This window comes from Procambarus clarkii, chromosome 70, assembly GCF_040958095.1.
Source record: "Procambarus clarkii isolate CNS0578487 chromosome 70, FALCON_Pclarkii_2.0, whole genome shotgun sequence".
In the NCBI taxonomy this organism is placed as follows: Eukaryota; Metazoa; Arthropoda; class Malacostraca; order Decapoda; family Cambaridae; genus Procambarus; species Procambarus clarkii.
This window is the reverse complement of record NC_091219.1, coordinates 24618702-24636544: the sequence shown is the minus strand read 5'-3', so window position 1 is coordinate 24636544 and position 17843 is coordinate 24618702. Positions and strand designations below refer to the sequence as shown.

At 47.1% G+C, this 17843-nt stretch overlaps 1 protein-coding gene across 1 annotated transcript in view; it reads right to left on the bottom strand.

The window, feature by feature from the left end:
- LOC138356005 (uncharacterized) overlaps positions 1–17843 on the bottom strand; it is a 121953-nt gene that overhangs the window by 38609 nt on the left and 65501 nt on the right. The window contains exon 5 of the mRNA XM_069311552.1: positions 15698–15847. Within this exon, the coding sequence (XP_069167653.1) occupies positions 15698–15847 (150 nt within the window). The remainder of the gene's footprint in view (positions 1–15697; positions 15848–17843) is intronic.

The following is a 17843-nucleotide window of genomic DNA, read 5'->3' as shown; positions in this document are numbered from 1 at the left end:
TCGCCCCCATCACCCACCACCAACACTGTCACCCCCATCACCCACCACCAACACTGTCACCCCCATCACCCACCACCAACACCCCCATCACCCACCACCAACACTGTCGCCCCCATCACCCACCACCAACACTGTCACCCCCATCACCCACCACCAACACCCCCATCACCCACCACCAACACTGTCACCCCCATCACCCACCACCAACACCCCCATCACCCACCACCAACACTGTCACCCCCATCACCCACCACCAACACTGTCACCCCCATCACCCACCACCAACACTGTCACCCCCATCACCCACCACCAACACTGTCACCCCCATCACCCACTACCAACACTGACGCCCCCATCACCCACCACCAACACTGACGCCCCCATCACCCACCACCAACACTGACGCCCCCATCACCCACCACCAACACTGACGCCCCCATCACCCACCACCAACACTGACGCCCCCATCACCCACCACCAACACTGACGCCCCCATCACCCACCACCAACACTGTCGCCCCCATCACCCACCACCAACACTGTCGCCCCCATCACCCATCACCAACACTGTCGCCCCCATCACCCACCACCAACACTGTCGCCCCCATCACCCACCACCAACACTGACGCCCCCATCACCCACCACCAACACTGACACCCCCATCACCCACCACCAACACTGTCGCCCCCATCACCCACCACCAACACTGACGCCCCCATCACCCACCACCAACACTGTCACCCCCATCACCCACCACCAACACTGTCACCCCCATCACCCACCACCAACACTGACGCCCCCATCACCCACCACCAACACTGTCACCCCCATCACCCACCACCAACACTGTCACCCCCATCACCCACCACCAACACTGACGCCCCCATCACCCACCACCAACACTGACGCCCCCATCACCCACCACCAACACTGACGCCCCCATCACCCACCACCAACACTGACGCCCCCATCACCCACCACCAACACTGGCGCCCCCATCACCCACCACCAACACTGACGCCCCCATCACCCACCACCAACACTGACGCCCCCATCACCCACCACCAACACTGACGCCCCCATCACCCACCACCAACACTGACGCCCCCATCACCCACCACCAACACTGACGCCCCCATCACCCACCACCAACACTGACGCCCCCATCACCCACCACCAACACTGACGCCCCCATCACCCACCACCAACACTGGCAACTCCAAACCTCATAAGATGATGCATATTTGTAAAAGAAATATTATTATCCAATTAACCGAGAATTATTTTATATGAAATAAATTCATTGTAACCACATTTAAGGAGCATAAATGTCTTAATTTAAGGCATCCAAATTGGAAATTGATCAAAACCTACACAATTTTCACCAAGAAATTGCCTATTGTCTTGACCTCCAATTGCATCGTTTTGGTCCATCATCGTTCCCCAGGTTTCAGCCAGAGGGTAAGGCACTAACCTTGACACATTTAGTCACCTTGATCAAAGCTACAAGAGTCCAGATAAGGCTCCTGGGAGATCAAAGCTCCTATATGGAGGTTGAGTTCTGAGAGCGCTCGCGTGCTGGGGCTGCCAAGGTGCTTGGGCGCGGGGGAGAGGAGGCTGCGTATTTCACGGTCTTCTAAACAATATACGCAGTTTGAGGTCTCTGTGGAGACGATATACGCACTTTCCTGTCTCCCCAGAGACAACAGAGGCACTTATAAACCTCCCCCAGAGACAACAGAGGCACTTGTAAACTTCCCCCAGAGACGGCGTACGCACCTTCCAGACGCCCACAGAGACGACGTCACCAAGGAGCAAGAGAGCGCTCTCTCAGACCCTCAGCACCGCCTCTAAAGGAAAGGGTTTTCTTTACTATTTAATTACGGCAGAAAACGTTGGTCTGATGCTTGCCAGGCTCCAGGGGGCCCTCTGACCCCCCCTCTGGGTCCTCTGGCCACCCTCTGGCACCCCCTGGCCCCCCTGGCCCCCCCTGGCCCCCTCTGGCACCCTCTGGGCCCTCAAGGCTCTCTGGTCCCGGCATCACTAATACTCTGAATTTTAATGACCGCTCACAGGGTCCCGCTCAACCACACACACAGCTGTTTGATGCTTGTGTTTGGGGCTTGGAGGATATTTTTTTTATAATCTAGTCTGTTTTTTTGGATTATAATAATTATAGTAATATAATTCACAAGGAAATCAAAATAAGGTGATGGGTGTATGATTAGATCGTTGGGGGAGGTTGGGAGAGGATCGAACCAGCGTTGTGGGTGTTCTCCCAGACGTGCGTCTTAGCCTTGTTGTGGTGCAGGGGTGAGCCGCGTGCCTGGGAGTACCCGGGACGCTGGTTCGAACCCTGTCCCGCTCCAGTAATTACCTCAATAATACTAATTATCCCCATTGACGTAAAAGACAACAAAAAAATAATAATTCAAAGAGAAGAAGAACCATAAAACAGGAGAATAAGAGACACAAAACAAGAGAAAATACATAAAAAAGACTAAATAATATACAGCGAGATATGTGGGTGCTCTTTACCGCGTGCTCCGAGTTCTTTTCCCCCCAGGATGAAGGACGTCATCAATTTTCATTATCCTAGAGGAAAAAAAATGTATTACGGGGCGAGGATATGTAATTTTTGTCCCAGGATGAACAGGGGTAATATTTATATTCATTATTCGGGCCCCACATTATGGCAACAAACTTGTTGCGCGGTAGGGACCTTTGTTTTTTTCTCCTAGGATCAACAGAAGCATTATTTTGTTTATTCTCTGCTCGTACTGGGATAAATATATGTGATTTGTAATCCCAGGACGAAGAGATGTGGACAAACTGCGCACATTTTTGTTCATACTAGTAGAAAACGTTTCAGGTTTCGGTGATCTTTATCCCAGGATGGAGGACTGCAAGCGTCGTAGTGGACAATAAAATAGTCAAAATATATTCGCAAATCCCAGTATAATCCCTCAGTCCCTCCCTCCCTTACCTCCCTCCCTCTCTCACCTCCTTCCCTCACCTCCCTCCCTCTCTCACCTCCTTCCCTCACCTCCCTCCCTCTCTCACCTCCCTCTCTCACCTCCCTCACTTCACATGTCCGAGCTCACCCACAATGTAAAAAAAAAAATGAAGAGCCCAAGTTTTGTCGTTTATCTCCTCTTCTCGAGGTAAGTGAGGGCAGCCACTGCCACCACGACCACCACAGTGGAGGGCAGCCACTGCCACCACCACCACAGTGGAGGGCAGCCACTGCCACCACCACCACCACAGTGGAGGGCAGCCACTGCCACCACCACCACCACAGTGGAGGGCAGCCACTGTCACCACCACCACCACAGTGGAGGGCAGCCACTGTCACCACCACCACCACAGTGGAGGGCAGCCACTGCCACCACCACCACCACAGTGGAGGGCAGCCACTGCCACCACCACCACCACAGTGGAGGGCAGCCACTGTCACCACCACCACCACAGTGGAGGGCAGCCACTGCCACCACCACCACAGTGGAGGGCAGCCACTGCCACCACCACCACCACAGTGGAGGGCAGCCACTGCCACCACCACCACCACAGTGGAGGGCAGCCACTGCCACCACCACCACCACAGTGGAGGGCAGCCACTGTCACCACCACCACCACAGTGGAGGGCAGCCACTGTCACCACCACCACCACAGTGGAGGGCAGCCACTGCCACCACCACCACCACAGTGGAGGGCAGCCACTGTCACCACCACCACCACAGTGGAGGGCAGCCACTGCCACCACCACCACCACAGTGGAGGGCAGCCACTGCCACCACCACCACAGTGGAGGGCAGCCACTGCCACCACCACCACCACAGTGGAGGGCAGCCACTGCCACCACCACCACAGTGGAGGGCAGCCACTGCCACCACCACCACCACAGTGGAGGGCAACCACTGCCACCACCACAGTGGAGGGCAGCCACTGCCACCACCACCACAGTGGAGGGCAGCCACTGCCACCACCACCACAGTGGAGGGCAGCCACCACCACCACAGTGGAGGGCAGCCACCACCACCACAGTGGAGGGCAGCCACCACCACCACAGTGGAGGGCAGCCACCACCACCACAGTGGAGGGCAGCCACCACCACCACCACCACAGTGGAGGGCAGCCACCACCACCACCACAGTGGAGGGCAGCCACCACCACCACCACAGTGGAGGGCAGCCACCACCACCACAGTGGAGGGCAGCCACCACCACCACCACCACAGTAGAGGGCAGCCACTGCCACCACCACCACAGTGGAGAGAAGACACAACATATTCACTCACATAAACGCTATGTATGGAAAACACACACACACACACACACACACACACACACACACACACACACACACACACACACACACATCGCTGACAAGAGCTGACGCGGCAATATACCCTTTTAAACTGTCAATTAAACATAATAGACCGAATTTCCCCCCCCACCCCCACCCCCACAATGCATCGGTCGGGTGCGCGGAATACTGCCCAAACAGACCCGTCGCGGCGTCCAGCTACAGCCCACAAGGAAGCATCATCTCCCCCCATGATGCTTCAAAAGATGCTGATGCTTCCTGATGCTTAGAAGGGCCACCGGGAGACCGAGCTCTCAATAAACACAACGTTACAGGAACGTTGCTGCAACGTTGTCTTATCATCAAAGGGGGAAACAAAGGGGTAGGGGGGGGGGGGATGAAAACGAGGGGCGTCTCCAGCTTGTGGCTCCGTCTATCCCACTCCGTGTCACTCAAGAGAGGGATGAGTATGAACGACTCGCAGGATAGTTACACTATCCAAGGCTTGAAACTATCCAAGAAAATCAGAAGATTATCCCAAGCTGCTGATAAGAAACCTTTGGAAGCGGACTCAATATACTTGAAGTCAAATTTAGATTTACATTTATTTAGAAATTTCAAATTTAGAAACCTAAGGGTGTGTGGAAGCATTAAATTTTGCCATCAATAATCTAGAGGTTCGATTCCCTCAAGAGAGAGTTAGGTATACCAGCATAATATCCAAACATGCGAGTGCCAGTATACGAATCCGGATCCATTCAGAGGTGATCTGAAAGAAATGGCTGCTAGAATTTAACCCAGCTAAATGCAAGGTTATGAGGATTGAAACAGCCGTGAGTAAACCTGAATAGCAATACATGTTGAAGGGGAGCCAGAGTCTTACTTCTGAAAAAGAGAAAGCCCAGGGAGAAGACAGAGCCACAAAAGCCCTGGGGAAAGATAGAGCCCCTAAAGCCCTGGGTAAAGATAGAGCCCCAAAAGCCTTGGGTAAAGACAGAGCCCCAAATATCATACCAGAGGCACACATTACCACAATACCATCAGCAGCAAGTGAAACACTGGTCTTCAGTAACTTGGACGAGGAGACTTCCTGGTCCTATTTACAACCTACGTGAGACTCGCTACTGAATATATGAAAGAGCCAGAGCTCAACCCCCCGCAAGCACAACTAGGGGAGTACACAGCTCAGCAGCAGCAGCTTGGCCACTCTGCATATCAATATAATCTTCCAATGCCCTGGGATAATTCTCTAACCCTCTTGATATTTTAAAAGGGGGATCAAATACTCTATTCACAAAGGCTTAACGTAAACCTTAATAATTCTTTGGCTGGTGTTATCATGCTATCTCTCTCTCCCACGATAACTCTCCCCCCCCCCCTCCTCACGCACCCAACTCCCACACAAGGTCCTCCAACAACCAGAAATATCTGAGAAACTCCTCCCCCCCCCCCCCACCATGACACTCCCAATAAAATCCCCTTTTAATTTTGCTAATTTTAGTGCTGCTATCCAGAGGCGTCTGGCCTCTCTGCGAGGGACAAATAGACAGCAGACATTGTCTTATATATAATATATATATATATATATATATATATATATATATATATATATATATATATGTCGTACCTAGTAGCCAGAACGCACTTCTGAGCCTACTATGCAAGGCCCGATTTGCTTAACAAGCCAAGTTTTCATGAATTAATGTTTTTTCGACTACCTAACCTACCTAACCTAACCTAACCTACCTTGTTCGGCTACCTAACCGAACCTAACCTATAAAGATAGGTTAGGCTAGGTTAGGTTGGGTTGGTTAGGTTCGGTCATATATCTACGTTAATTTTAACTCCAATAAAAAAAAATTGACATCATACATAATGAAATGGGTAGCTTTATCATTTCGTAAGAAAAAAAATCGAGAAAATATATTAATTCAGGAAAACTTGGCTTATTAGGCAAATCGGCCCTTGCATAGTAGGCTGAGAAGTGCGTTCTGGCTACTAGGTACGACATATATATATATATATATATATATATATATATATATATATATATATATATACATATATATATATATATATATATATATATATATATATACATATATATATATATATATATATATACATATATATATATATATATATATTCTCTCGCAGGAGAGATAAATGAACGACTTTTCGACCCTCTGATCGTTACATTCTGCAAAATAATACCCACAGCGCATCGGGTTTGGGGAGAGAAACATCGTCATCATTGGATGACCAAAAACCCCGTAACCCATGACGTTTTAGATGGGGAGACTGTGATTGGTAGAGAGAAAAATACGTCACTGGTGACGTTTCACCTGAACAAACTATCATTGGTTGATGAAAACACGTCACTCGTGACGTTTGACCTGAACAAACTATCATTGGTTGATGAAAACACGTCACTCGTGACGTTTGACCTGAACAAACTATCATTGGTTGATGGAAACACGTCACTCGTGACGTTTGACCTGAACAAACTATCATTGGTTGATGAAAACACGTCACTCGTGACGTTTGACCTGAACAAACTATCATTGGTTGATGAAAACACGTCACTCGTGACGTTTGACCTGAACAAACTATCATTGGTTGATGAAAACACGTCACTCGTGACGTTTCACCTGAACAAACTATCATTGGTTGACGGAAATACGTCACTGGTGACGTTTCACCTAACTCGGTGAAGACAATCTGCCAAGAGCGGGAAATTCAAATACCAAGATAAAAAAATAAACACATATGGCAAATGCCAACAACTCCAAAACTATAATGTTACCACCATCAGTTACCCTTCAACACAACATTAGCCAAACTCGAATCTCTTGAAAATATCTGAAGTGGACGAGGACTATTCATCCTCAACGACCATTAATAATCGACGCTGGACTATTACTTGACCATTAACAACACCTCCAAAACACCGGCCCATTATAAGCTCCATAATTCCACTTCGCTGCTCTAATGGTTGATGCTAGACTAATTGTAATACGAGCCCCTCCCACGTACGATTACTAATGGTCTGCGCTTGGCCATTAGCCGCCCATTACCTGAGAACACTAATGGGTGTTGGGCGGGGCGGGGCCAGCCCCCCCCCCCTCTCATCACGCAAGATCCGGAACCCGATCAACCTACAATCATTAACAAAATAATAGAATATATAAAAAAAAATACGTGAAAAGGGGTAGTGGTAGAGGGGGGGTTCTGGTGAAGGGGGCGGAGACCCTTGAAATGGTGATAACATATATATATATATATATATATATATATATATATATATATATATATATATATATATATATATATATATATATATATAATATATATATATATATATATATATATTATATATATTATATATATATATATTATTAAATATGACCGAAAAAGTAAGATTAATAATTCTAACACGAATTTTCTCAATCTTTCGTACATTACGCTTCACTGTTGGAGGTAAATCAAAAATCACTTCTCCAAAATTCATTTTTATTTCTAGTCTGACGCGACACGGGCGCGTTTCGTAAAACTTATTACATTTTCAAAGACTTCACAAATACACAACTGATTAGAACTTACGTATCTCTGATTTTATATCTACATTTGAGTGAGGTGGGAGGGGTGATGTGGCATTAACACAAGACAGAACAAGAGGGGATATTAATAGGGTATTAAAAGTATCAACACAAGACAGAACAGAAACAATGGGTATTGAATAGAAGTGTTTGTAGAAAGCCTATTGGTCCATATTTCTTGATGCTTCTATATTGGAGCGGAGTCTTGAGGTGGGTAGAATATAGTTGTGCAATAATTGGCTGTTGATTGCTGGTGTTGACTTCTTGATGTGTAGTGCCTCGCAAACGTCAAGCCGCCTGCTATCGCTGTATCTATCGATGATTTCTGTGTTGTTTACTAGGATTTCTCTGGCGATGGTTTGGTTATGGGAAGAGATTATATGTTCCTTAATGGAGCCCTGTTGCTTATGCATCGTTAAACGCCTAGAAAGAGATGTTGTTGTCTTGCCTATATACTGGGTTTTTTGGAGCTTACAGTCCCCAAGTGGGCATTTGAAGGCATAGACGACGTTAGTCTCTTTTAAAGCGTTCTGTTTTGTGTCTGGAGAGTTTCTCATGAGTAGGCTGGCCGTTTTTCTGGTTTTATAGTAAATCGTCAGTTGTATCCTCTGATTTTTGTCTGTAGGGATAACGTTTCTATTAACAATATCTTTCAGGACCCTTTCCTCCGTTTTATGAGCTGTGGAAAAGAAGTTCCTGTAAAATAGTCTAATAGGGGGTATAGGTGTTGTGTTAGTTGTCTCTTCAGAGGTTGCATGGCTTTTCACTTTCCTTCTTATGATGTCTTCGATGAAACCATTGGAGAAGCCGTTATTGACTAGGACCTGCCTTACCCTTCAAATGCCCACTTGGGGACTGTAAGCTCCAAAAAACCCAGTATATAGGCAAGACAACAACACCTCTTTCTAGGCGTTTAACGATGCATAAGCAACAGGGCTCCATTAAGGAACATATAATCTCTTCCCATAACCAAACCATCGCCAGAGAAATCCTAGTAAACAACACAGAAATCATCGATAGATACAGCGATAGCAGGCGGCTTGACGTTTGCGAGGCACTACACATCAAGAAGTCAACACCAGCAATCAACAGCCAATTATTGCACAACTATATTCTACCCACCTCAAGACTCCGCTCCAATATAGAAGCATCAAGAAATATGGACCAATAGGCTTTCTACAAACACTTCTATTCAATACCCATTGTTTCTGTTCTGTCTTGTGTTGATACTTTTAATACCCTATTAATATCCCCTCTTGTTCTGTCTTGTGTTAATGCCACATCACCCCTCCCACCTCACTCAAATGTAGATATAAAATCAGAGATACGTAAGTTCTAATCAGTTGTGTATTTGTGAAGTCTTTGAAAATGTAATAAGTTTTACGAAACGCGCCCGTGTCGCGTCAGACTAGAAATAAAAATGAATTTTGGAGAAGTGATTTTTGATTTACCTCCAACAGTGAAGCGTAATGTACGAAAGATTGAGAAAATTCGTGTTAGAATTATTAATCTTACTTTTTCGGTCATATTTAATAATATATGTCTACAGGAAAGACTGCTACCAAAATATACTAATATATATATATATATATATATATATATATATATATATATATATATATATATATATATATATATATATATATATATATATATGTCGTACCTAATAGCCAGAACGCACTTCTCAGCCTACTATTCAAGGCCCGATTTCCCTAATAAGCCAAGTTTTCATGAATTAATGTTTTTTCGTCTACCTAACCTACCTAACCTAACCTAACCTAGCTTTTTTTGGCTACCTAACCTAACCTTACCTATAAATATAGGTTAGGTTAGGTTAGGTAGGGTTGGTTAGGTTCGGTCATATATCTACGTTAATTTTAACTCCAATAAAAAAAAATTGACCTCATACATAGAAAAAAGGGTTGCTTTATCATTTCATAAGAAAAAAATTATAGTAAATATATTAATTCAGGAAAACTTGGCTTATTAGGCAAATCGGGCCTTGAATAGTAGGCTGAGAAGTGAGTTCTGGCTACTAGGTACGACATATATATATATATATATATATATATATATATATATATATATATATATATATATATATATATATATATATATATATATATATATAAAATTGTAAGACTCAACCGGCAATTGTTGAAAAGGAAATTATTATTAGTAAACACATTTTTAAGGTGAGCTGACTTATCCTTTAGCAGCAATGTTGTCTTAAGAGCTTTGAGAGAGTCTTGAGAGCCTTGAGAGAGTCTTGAGAGAGCCTTGAGAGAGCCTTGAGAGAGCCTAGTGAGAGCCTTGAGAGAGCCTAGTGAGAGCCTTGAGAGAGTCTTGAGAGAGCCTTGAGAGAGCCTTGAGAGAGCCTTGAGAGTCTTGAGAGAGCCTTGAGAGAGCCTTGAGAGAGCCTAGTGAGAGCCTTGAAAGAATGTGGTCTCAAAATAACACATGACACATGATACAGGTGTCAACAAAGGTCAGGAGCCTGCTTATTTTAATCCCTTAAAACACCTAGTTTCAATTTTCAGTTGAAATATTTATATGAGAATCAAAATAAACCTCGCGATACTCTATTTGTCATTTAAGCTGCGAAGTCACATGTGCTTGCTCAGATTAAATTGCATTTATTCATACAAGTGTTCGTTCTTTAGTTAGTGGAGTCATTAAGCTTACACAGTCTAGAGTCTGTTTGTTTACAGGTCTGGAGTGATGAATCTTGTGTTTTATCACACATCACAATGGTGTTTTAAAGTCAAATCGAAAAAAAAGTATGTGTTAGCTAGAGTGAGCTGACAGGAACTCACGACATCTAAATGTCGCTCTGACGAAAAGCTTCTTCTTCTTCTCTTCCTTCTTCCTTCTTTCTTCTTCCGTCTCCTCCTCCTCCTCCGGGTGCACTAAATTCCCTCCGCCTCCTGAACACCAAGCCTTCTCCCTCCTCTCTAACATCAGTCGGACTCACAAACATTCACAGAATGGCAAACTCTCAACAACCAGAGAACCCCAACCTCTGGAGGCCAGCAGAGGGCCAGGACAGAGCCCAATAGGCTCAGGAATCTGTACACCAGTTGATTGACAGTTGAGAGGCGGGACCAAAGAGCCAGAGCTCAACCCCCGCAAACACAACTAGGTGAGTACAACTAGGTGAGTAGAGGGTCAACGGAACAGAAGACATAAGTGTGGCTGAGGTGCTGCAACAGTCTTATGTAAGATAAGGCTGAGAACAGACTTTTACACCTAGCTTGTCTATAATAGAAAATAGGAGAAAATAGTTTCTCCTATTTAAAATATTTTGGCAAATGCCATTCGGGATGTTCTCTAACACACACAAATGCGCACAAACGTATTTGTGTGTGCGCGCACGCACACACACACACACACACACACACATATATATACTGAAATCGACAAAGAAATCTGTGAGGCACTGAATGCCAGTTTCCACAGAGTGTTCACAACAGAGCCTGAGCAGCTCCCATTGTTAGAAGAGGAGATGACCCAAGTTGAGAGACTAACAGATTCAAGAAAGGTACCTAGGAGCAGAGATAACACCAAAACTAACTCCTGAGGCACACATAAAACGATTGAGACGCTAGCAAAAGTTAAAAACATCATTCAGAAACCTAAGTAACGAGGCATTCAGAACGCTTTACACTACCTACGTGCGACCAGTCTTAGAGTAAGCACCCACATCATGCAGCCACATGGAATATGCAGCCACATCATCTTAAGATACACATTAGGAACCAGGAATAGGAACTGAACCTGACGACGTTAAAAAAAAGAGAGAGCGGTGAGATATGATAGCAGCATACAAGATACTCCAGGGGCTTGACAGAGTGGAAATAGACTTAACGTTGACACCGGAATACCAACAGAACACAGGGACATGGCTGGAAGCTGGAAGCTCAGATGAGTCACAGAGATGTTAGGAAGTTTTCTTTTAGCGTGAGAGTAGTGGGGAAATGGAATGCACTAAAGGAAGCAAACATTGTAGAACCAAACACTATTCATAGCTTTAAAACTTGGCATGACAGAGAAGTAGGACAGGAGTCACTGCTTTAAACAACGAGCCAACGCTCGATCCAGTAGGCACACATAGGTGAGTACACACACACACACACACACACACACACACACACACACACACACACACACACACACACACACACACACACACACACACAGTTGTGGATTGGACAATCCCTCAGCTCGGGTGTGTTGACTGTGCGGGTCGGCCATATTGGCCAGCCATCCATCACCTTCATCACAAACACACAATAAACTATTTTTTCCTGCCCACCTATTCTTTATTCATGACAATATATATATACATATATATATATATATATATATATATATATATATATATATATATATATATATATATATATATATATTTTATCATGCTGGGACAGCTCCCCCAGAGGGTGTTCCTCCACACACACACACACACACACACACACACACACACACACACACACACACACACACACACACACACACACACACACACACACAGGGAGCCACTAAGGTTTCTCCCACAGTGGTCCTAAAGACCTGTGCTTCTGCCGCCTCGCCATTCCTCAATGCACCTTTCCAGCTTCGGGACGCCAGGAAAATCCGCTACTTCATGTGTGCACCGCAGGCCACAACAGTGCAGGAGACGGGGGCGCCTGGGGGGGGGGGGAACAAATGGGAAAGCCGTTCGTTGCCCGCACGAAAGGAGCTGACCTCAGGCAACGTGATCGGAAAGTACAGAGCCAGCGGTCGGCAGGCTGAAACAAGAAACAGTGTGGATGTGTCCGCTTCTCGCCAAGAATGCGTGACGCAGGCCGCCACACCTCAAGCTGTCGAAGCAAGAGAGTGCTGCTTGACGCAGGCCGCCACACCTCAAGCTGTCGAAGCAAGAGAGTGCTGCGTGACGCAGGCCGCCTCACCTCAAGCTGTCGAAGCCAGAGAGTGCTGCGTGACGCAGGCCGCCACACCTCAAGCTGTCGAAGCAAGAGAGTGCTGCGTGACGCAGGCCACACCCTGCCTGCTGCCTGCCCTGCCTGCCTCCCTGCTCGCTGACCGTCACCACAAGACGGACACCACCTATTACGGGCGACGCCAGCAATGCTTTCTATTTGTCGTGATCACTCGTGCCTGGACTATACTTGGTCACTGATTACTCGGTCACAAGAGGGTCACTGCATCACCCTAAAGATGCACTTCACCAGAAGTGCACTGGTCACTCCAGAGGTCACCAGGTCACTCCAGAGGTCACCAGGTCACTCCAAAGGTCACCAGATCACTCCAGAGGTCACCAGGTCACTAGAGAGGTCACAAAGTCACTAGAGAGGTCACCAGGTCACTAGAGAGGTCACCAGGTCACTCCAGAGGTCAAAAGATCACTAGAGAGGTCACCAGGTCACTCCAGAGGTCACCAGGTTACTAGAGAGGTCATAAGGTTCTCTGGAACCCACTGTGTAGATGAAAGGTTCATCCAGACCTTTTGACATGTGTAAACACAGAGAGAGAGAGAGAGAGAGAGAGAGAGAGAGAGAGAGAGAGAGAGAGAGAGAGAGAGAGAGAGAGAGAGAGAGAGAGAGAGAGAGAGAGAGAGAGAGAGAGAGCCATATACCGTTTTACAGTCCAGCAAAGCTTATAACATTCTCTCTCTCTCTCTCTCACTATCTCTATCACACACACACACAATAAAACAAAACTTTAAAGCTCACTGTTAAAAAAAAAATACAGTTTTGCAGTCCCTCGGCAGCCACGTTCCCAAGCAACTTGAAAAGTATTGACAAGGCTTTGCAACACCAATCTTGCCTCGTCCCAAGGAAACCCTCATGGGAGGAGCTGGAGAAAATGTCTCCGTCCCTCAGGAGTCGCTGACTCCACCACGGAGGATAAACCCCCTTCACACCCGCTACTGCTCCTGCTCCTGCTGGAGCAAGAGTAGACAAATTGTGACTTAACAACGTGGTGAGAACGAGTGAGAATATGAGTGAAGATGGTGGGACAAGGAACACGGAATATGAGTGAAGATGGTGGGACAAGGAACACGGAATATGAGTGATCATGGTAAGACAAGGAACACGAAATAGCCCACACACACACGCAGATAAGCATGGGAGAGAGAGAGAGAGAGAGAGAGAGAGAGAGAGAGAGAGAGAGAGAGAGAGAGAGAGAGAGAGAGAGAGAGAGAGAGAGAGAGAGAGGAATAATGAAAAGATCTAGCAAACAAGAACAATGTACGAAGCAGAGGGAAGAAAGGCGAGAATATTGTCTGTGTGTGTGTGTATAAATAGCAAGCGAGAGAGAGAAAAACGTAGCCCGTAAATACCCATTACAAAATAGCCGGCTAATAGCCTCCGGTAAAAACAATGAACCAAAATATTGGAGATGCTACACTAGCCACGAGGACCACGAGCATCAACACCTCCTTTATAACATTTCTTATAACTAAAGAAAATAATATTTTACTCGGGAAACTTAAAAACAGTAAAAAAATGTTGAAAATTGGGTTAAAAAAATGTTGGAACTGGGGTACAAAAAATATGTCAGAACTGGGGTACAAAAAAAATGTTCGAACTGGGGTACAAAAAATATGTTAGAACTGGGGTACAAAAAAAATGTTGGAACTGGGGTACAAAAAATGTTGAAAATTGGGTTAAAAAAATGTTGGAACTGGAGTACAAAAAAATGTTGAAAATTGGGTTTAAAAAATGTTGGAACTGGGGTACAAAAAAAATGTTGGAACTGGGATAAAAAAAAAATGTTGAAAATTGGGTTAAAAAAATGTTGGAACTGGGGTACAAAAAAATTTTGAAAATTGGGTTAAAAAAATGTTGGAACTGGGGTAAAAAAAAAAACTGAAGCTGGGGTAAAGATGTTGGAACTGAGATAAAATAACGTAGCAGCTTGGGTAAAGAACTTGAGGGGACTGTGTTAAAAAATGTATGCCAGCAAATGTTGACTTTCAAATAACGCGGGAAAATGCAAGGCGGGAACACGACGCGGGAAGATGCAAGCGCGCGAAAAAATGGCGGGAAAACTGGAGAACAAAGAAGAAGCCGACAAAAGGAAGGTATTGGGTAGTTCTCCGGCCTCATCCGGCTGTGTCTTTCATGCATAAAATAACAATCGGGGCGAGAAGGTGCTATCCCAACGTGCTGGAATGGCGGCCCCTGGAACCGCTCCTTCATAATAGAGTTCTGCTCTCACTGGAACCGCAGGTGAGTGTGTTATGGGGTGCCGGCCGCTCTCGTCACCATAAACAACTCGACACACAGACAGTTTCACAGACTGGTGCAATGTGGCTCCTGTATGATAGTGGTCTTAGCAGTCAGGGAGATAGCTGGCTGCTTATCTGTGATGATGATCCAGGCCCACGTATGTGTGATAGCTGGCTATACTGCCAGTCAGCTGGTGGAGGGGGGGGGGGACAGCTGGCTACTGGCCCTCGTCTGGTGGAGGGGAGAGACAGATGGCTATACTGCCAGTCAGCTGGTAGAGGGGGAGACAGCTGGCTATACTGCCAGTCAGCTGGTAGAGGGGGGAGACAGCTGGCTATACTGTCAGTCAGCTGGTGGAGGGGGGAGACAGCTGGCTACTCACCTGTGATGATGATCCTGGCCGGGGTTCGAGACAGCTGGCTATACTGCCAGTCAGCTGGTAAAGGGGGGAGACAGCTGGCTACTCACCTGTGATGATGATCCTGGCCGGGGTTCGAGACAGCTGGCTATACTGCCAGTCAGCTGGTAAAGGGGGGAGACAGCTGGCTACTCACCTGTGATGATGATCCTGGCCGGGGTTCGAGACAGCTGGCTGCTGCCAGTCAGCTGGTGGAGGGTCCGACACTGGAACCTTGAGAGCCCATCTTGAGGACCAACTTCCAGCACGTGAAGTTCCCCTTCACTCGTCATGTGGTACTTCCCGTCTGGGGGAAGAGCAGAGGGTCGTTAGTGGGGGTCCCTGTGTGTCTGGGGGAGGAGAGGGTCGTTAGTGGGGGTCCCTGAGTGTCTGGGGGGGGGAGAGGGTCGTTAGTGGGGGTCCCTGTGTGTCTGGAGGAGGAGAGGGTCGTTAGTGGTGGTCCCTGTGTGTCTGGGGGAGGAGAGGGTCGTTAGTGGTGTTCCCTGTGTGTCTGGGGGGAGCAGAGGGTCGTTAGTGGGGGTCCCTGTGTGTCTGGGGGAGGAGAGGGTCGTTAGTGGTGGTCCCTGTGTGTCTGGGGGAGGAGAGGGTCGTTAGTGGTGGTCCCTGTGTATCTGGGAGGAGGAGAGGGTCGTTAGTGGTGGTCCCTGTGTGTCTGGGGGAGGAGAGGGTCGTTAGTGGTGGTCCCTGAGTGTCTGGGGGAGGAGAGGGTTGTTAGTGGTGGTCCCTGTGTGTCTGGGGGGAGGAGAGGGTCGTTAGTGGGGGTCCCTGTGTGTGTCTGTCTGTGTAAGTTTGTGTGGCTGGCCGCGTCTCTGTTAACATCACAGACCAGCATAAGTCTAACTTCTGCAGCACGAGCAGAAATAAAATTTCAACAGAGCACAAGTTCCCGGAGTTACATTAGTTAGCCCAAAAAGTGAGCAAGTTTGTTAATGTCAGCCACCGGAGGTAGGAGGCCCCAGTGTGCCTCCGCCACCCACGTTAACACCTTCCTGGCCCGCCCACATGGTCTGCCGCCCACGGTCCGCCCTCCTGGGCCGCCTCCTGGCCCGCCCTCCTGGGCCGCCCACATGGTCTGCCGCTCTCCTGGGCCGCCCACATGGTCTGCCGCTCTCCTGGGCCGCCCACATGGTCTGCCGCCCTCCTGGGCCGCCCACATGGGCCGCCCTCCTGGGCCGCCCTCCTGGGCCGCCCTCCTGGGCCGCCCTCCTGGGCCGCCCTCCTGGGCCGCCCTCCTGGGCTATACTATAATTCCCCTTAGATAATGGCAGGACTATATAGACACTACAATATATAGACTCGCCCAAGGGGAAAGAGAAGCGCCAACCCATTACGACTATATAGCACTTGGAAAGGAGGGGATCAGGGTTTGGGATCGGACGGGGGGAAAGGAATGGTGCCCCACCCCTTGGATGATCGGGGGATTGAACGACGACCTGCATGAAGCAGGACCGTCGCTCAACCGTCCAGACCAAGTGGCCACACAAACGCCTCAACATTGCCAAGTTGCAGACCACTATCACAAGAACGTAGTGTATGGGGGATATATAAAGGCCCTACAATGGGCTCGAACCCAAACACCTTGGACTCTCCTTTCACAACCACTCTTCATATTTTTCCTCGCTGTCGGGTCATTTGCTTCAGCCGTCCTCCCCGACACTCGAAATATTAGTCCTTGTGGGTAATGACTGAATAATAATCATATATATTAACTTTTCACACAAATGATTCATTATTAACTTCATATATTGCTGAAAATCCATCGGAAATCTGAATATATTGACAGCTGATTACTTTTGTGTGGTGACGTCATCAGCTCCTCTGTGCTAGGCCCCCAGTATGGATTAATTTGGTCAGTGAACCACTGAGGGGAATTATTGAGGCGTTGAGGTAGATATATGGAATTTACAACCACAATAGAGGGTTCGATACCCGGAAATTACTTGGGTATGACTGTACGCCTTGAGGCGGCTGCCACTCTTTACTAACTCGAGAACATTCTGGGTGTCACTACAGGTTAGTTAAAACATTACACAGATACTGTACAGTGTAATTACTAGAGAGAGATAGTTCACTGTCTCAGCCTGTGTTAGAGACTATTCAAAACTATCATACTGTTCCTCGGACACTGTATCTTTGTTTAAAGTTATACAGTCCATAGATTATTATTTAAACCAAAAATATTAAGCTTCTTGTCGAGAAGTGACAGTTGATTAATCTCCGGCGTTTAAATTCAAAACGAACAAATGCCGTTATGACGTCACTGCTTGTTGACCCCGACAAGA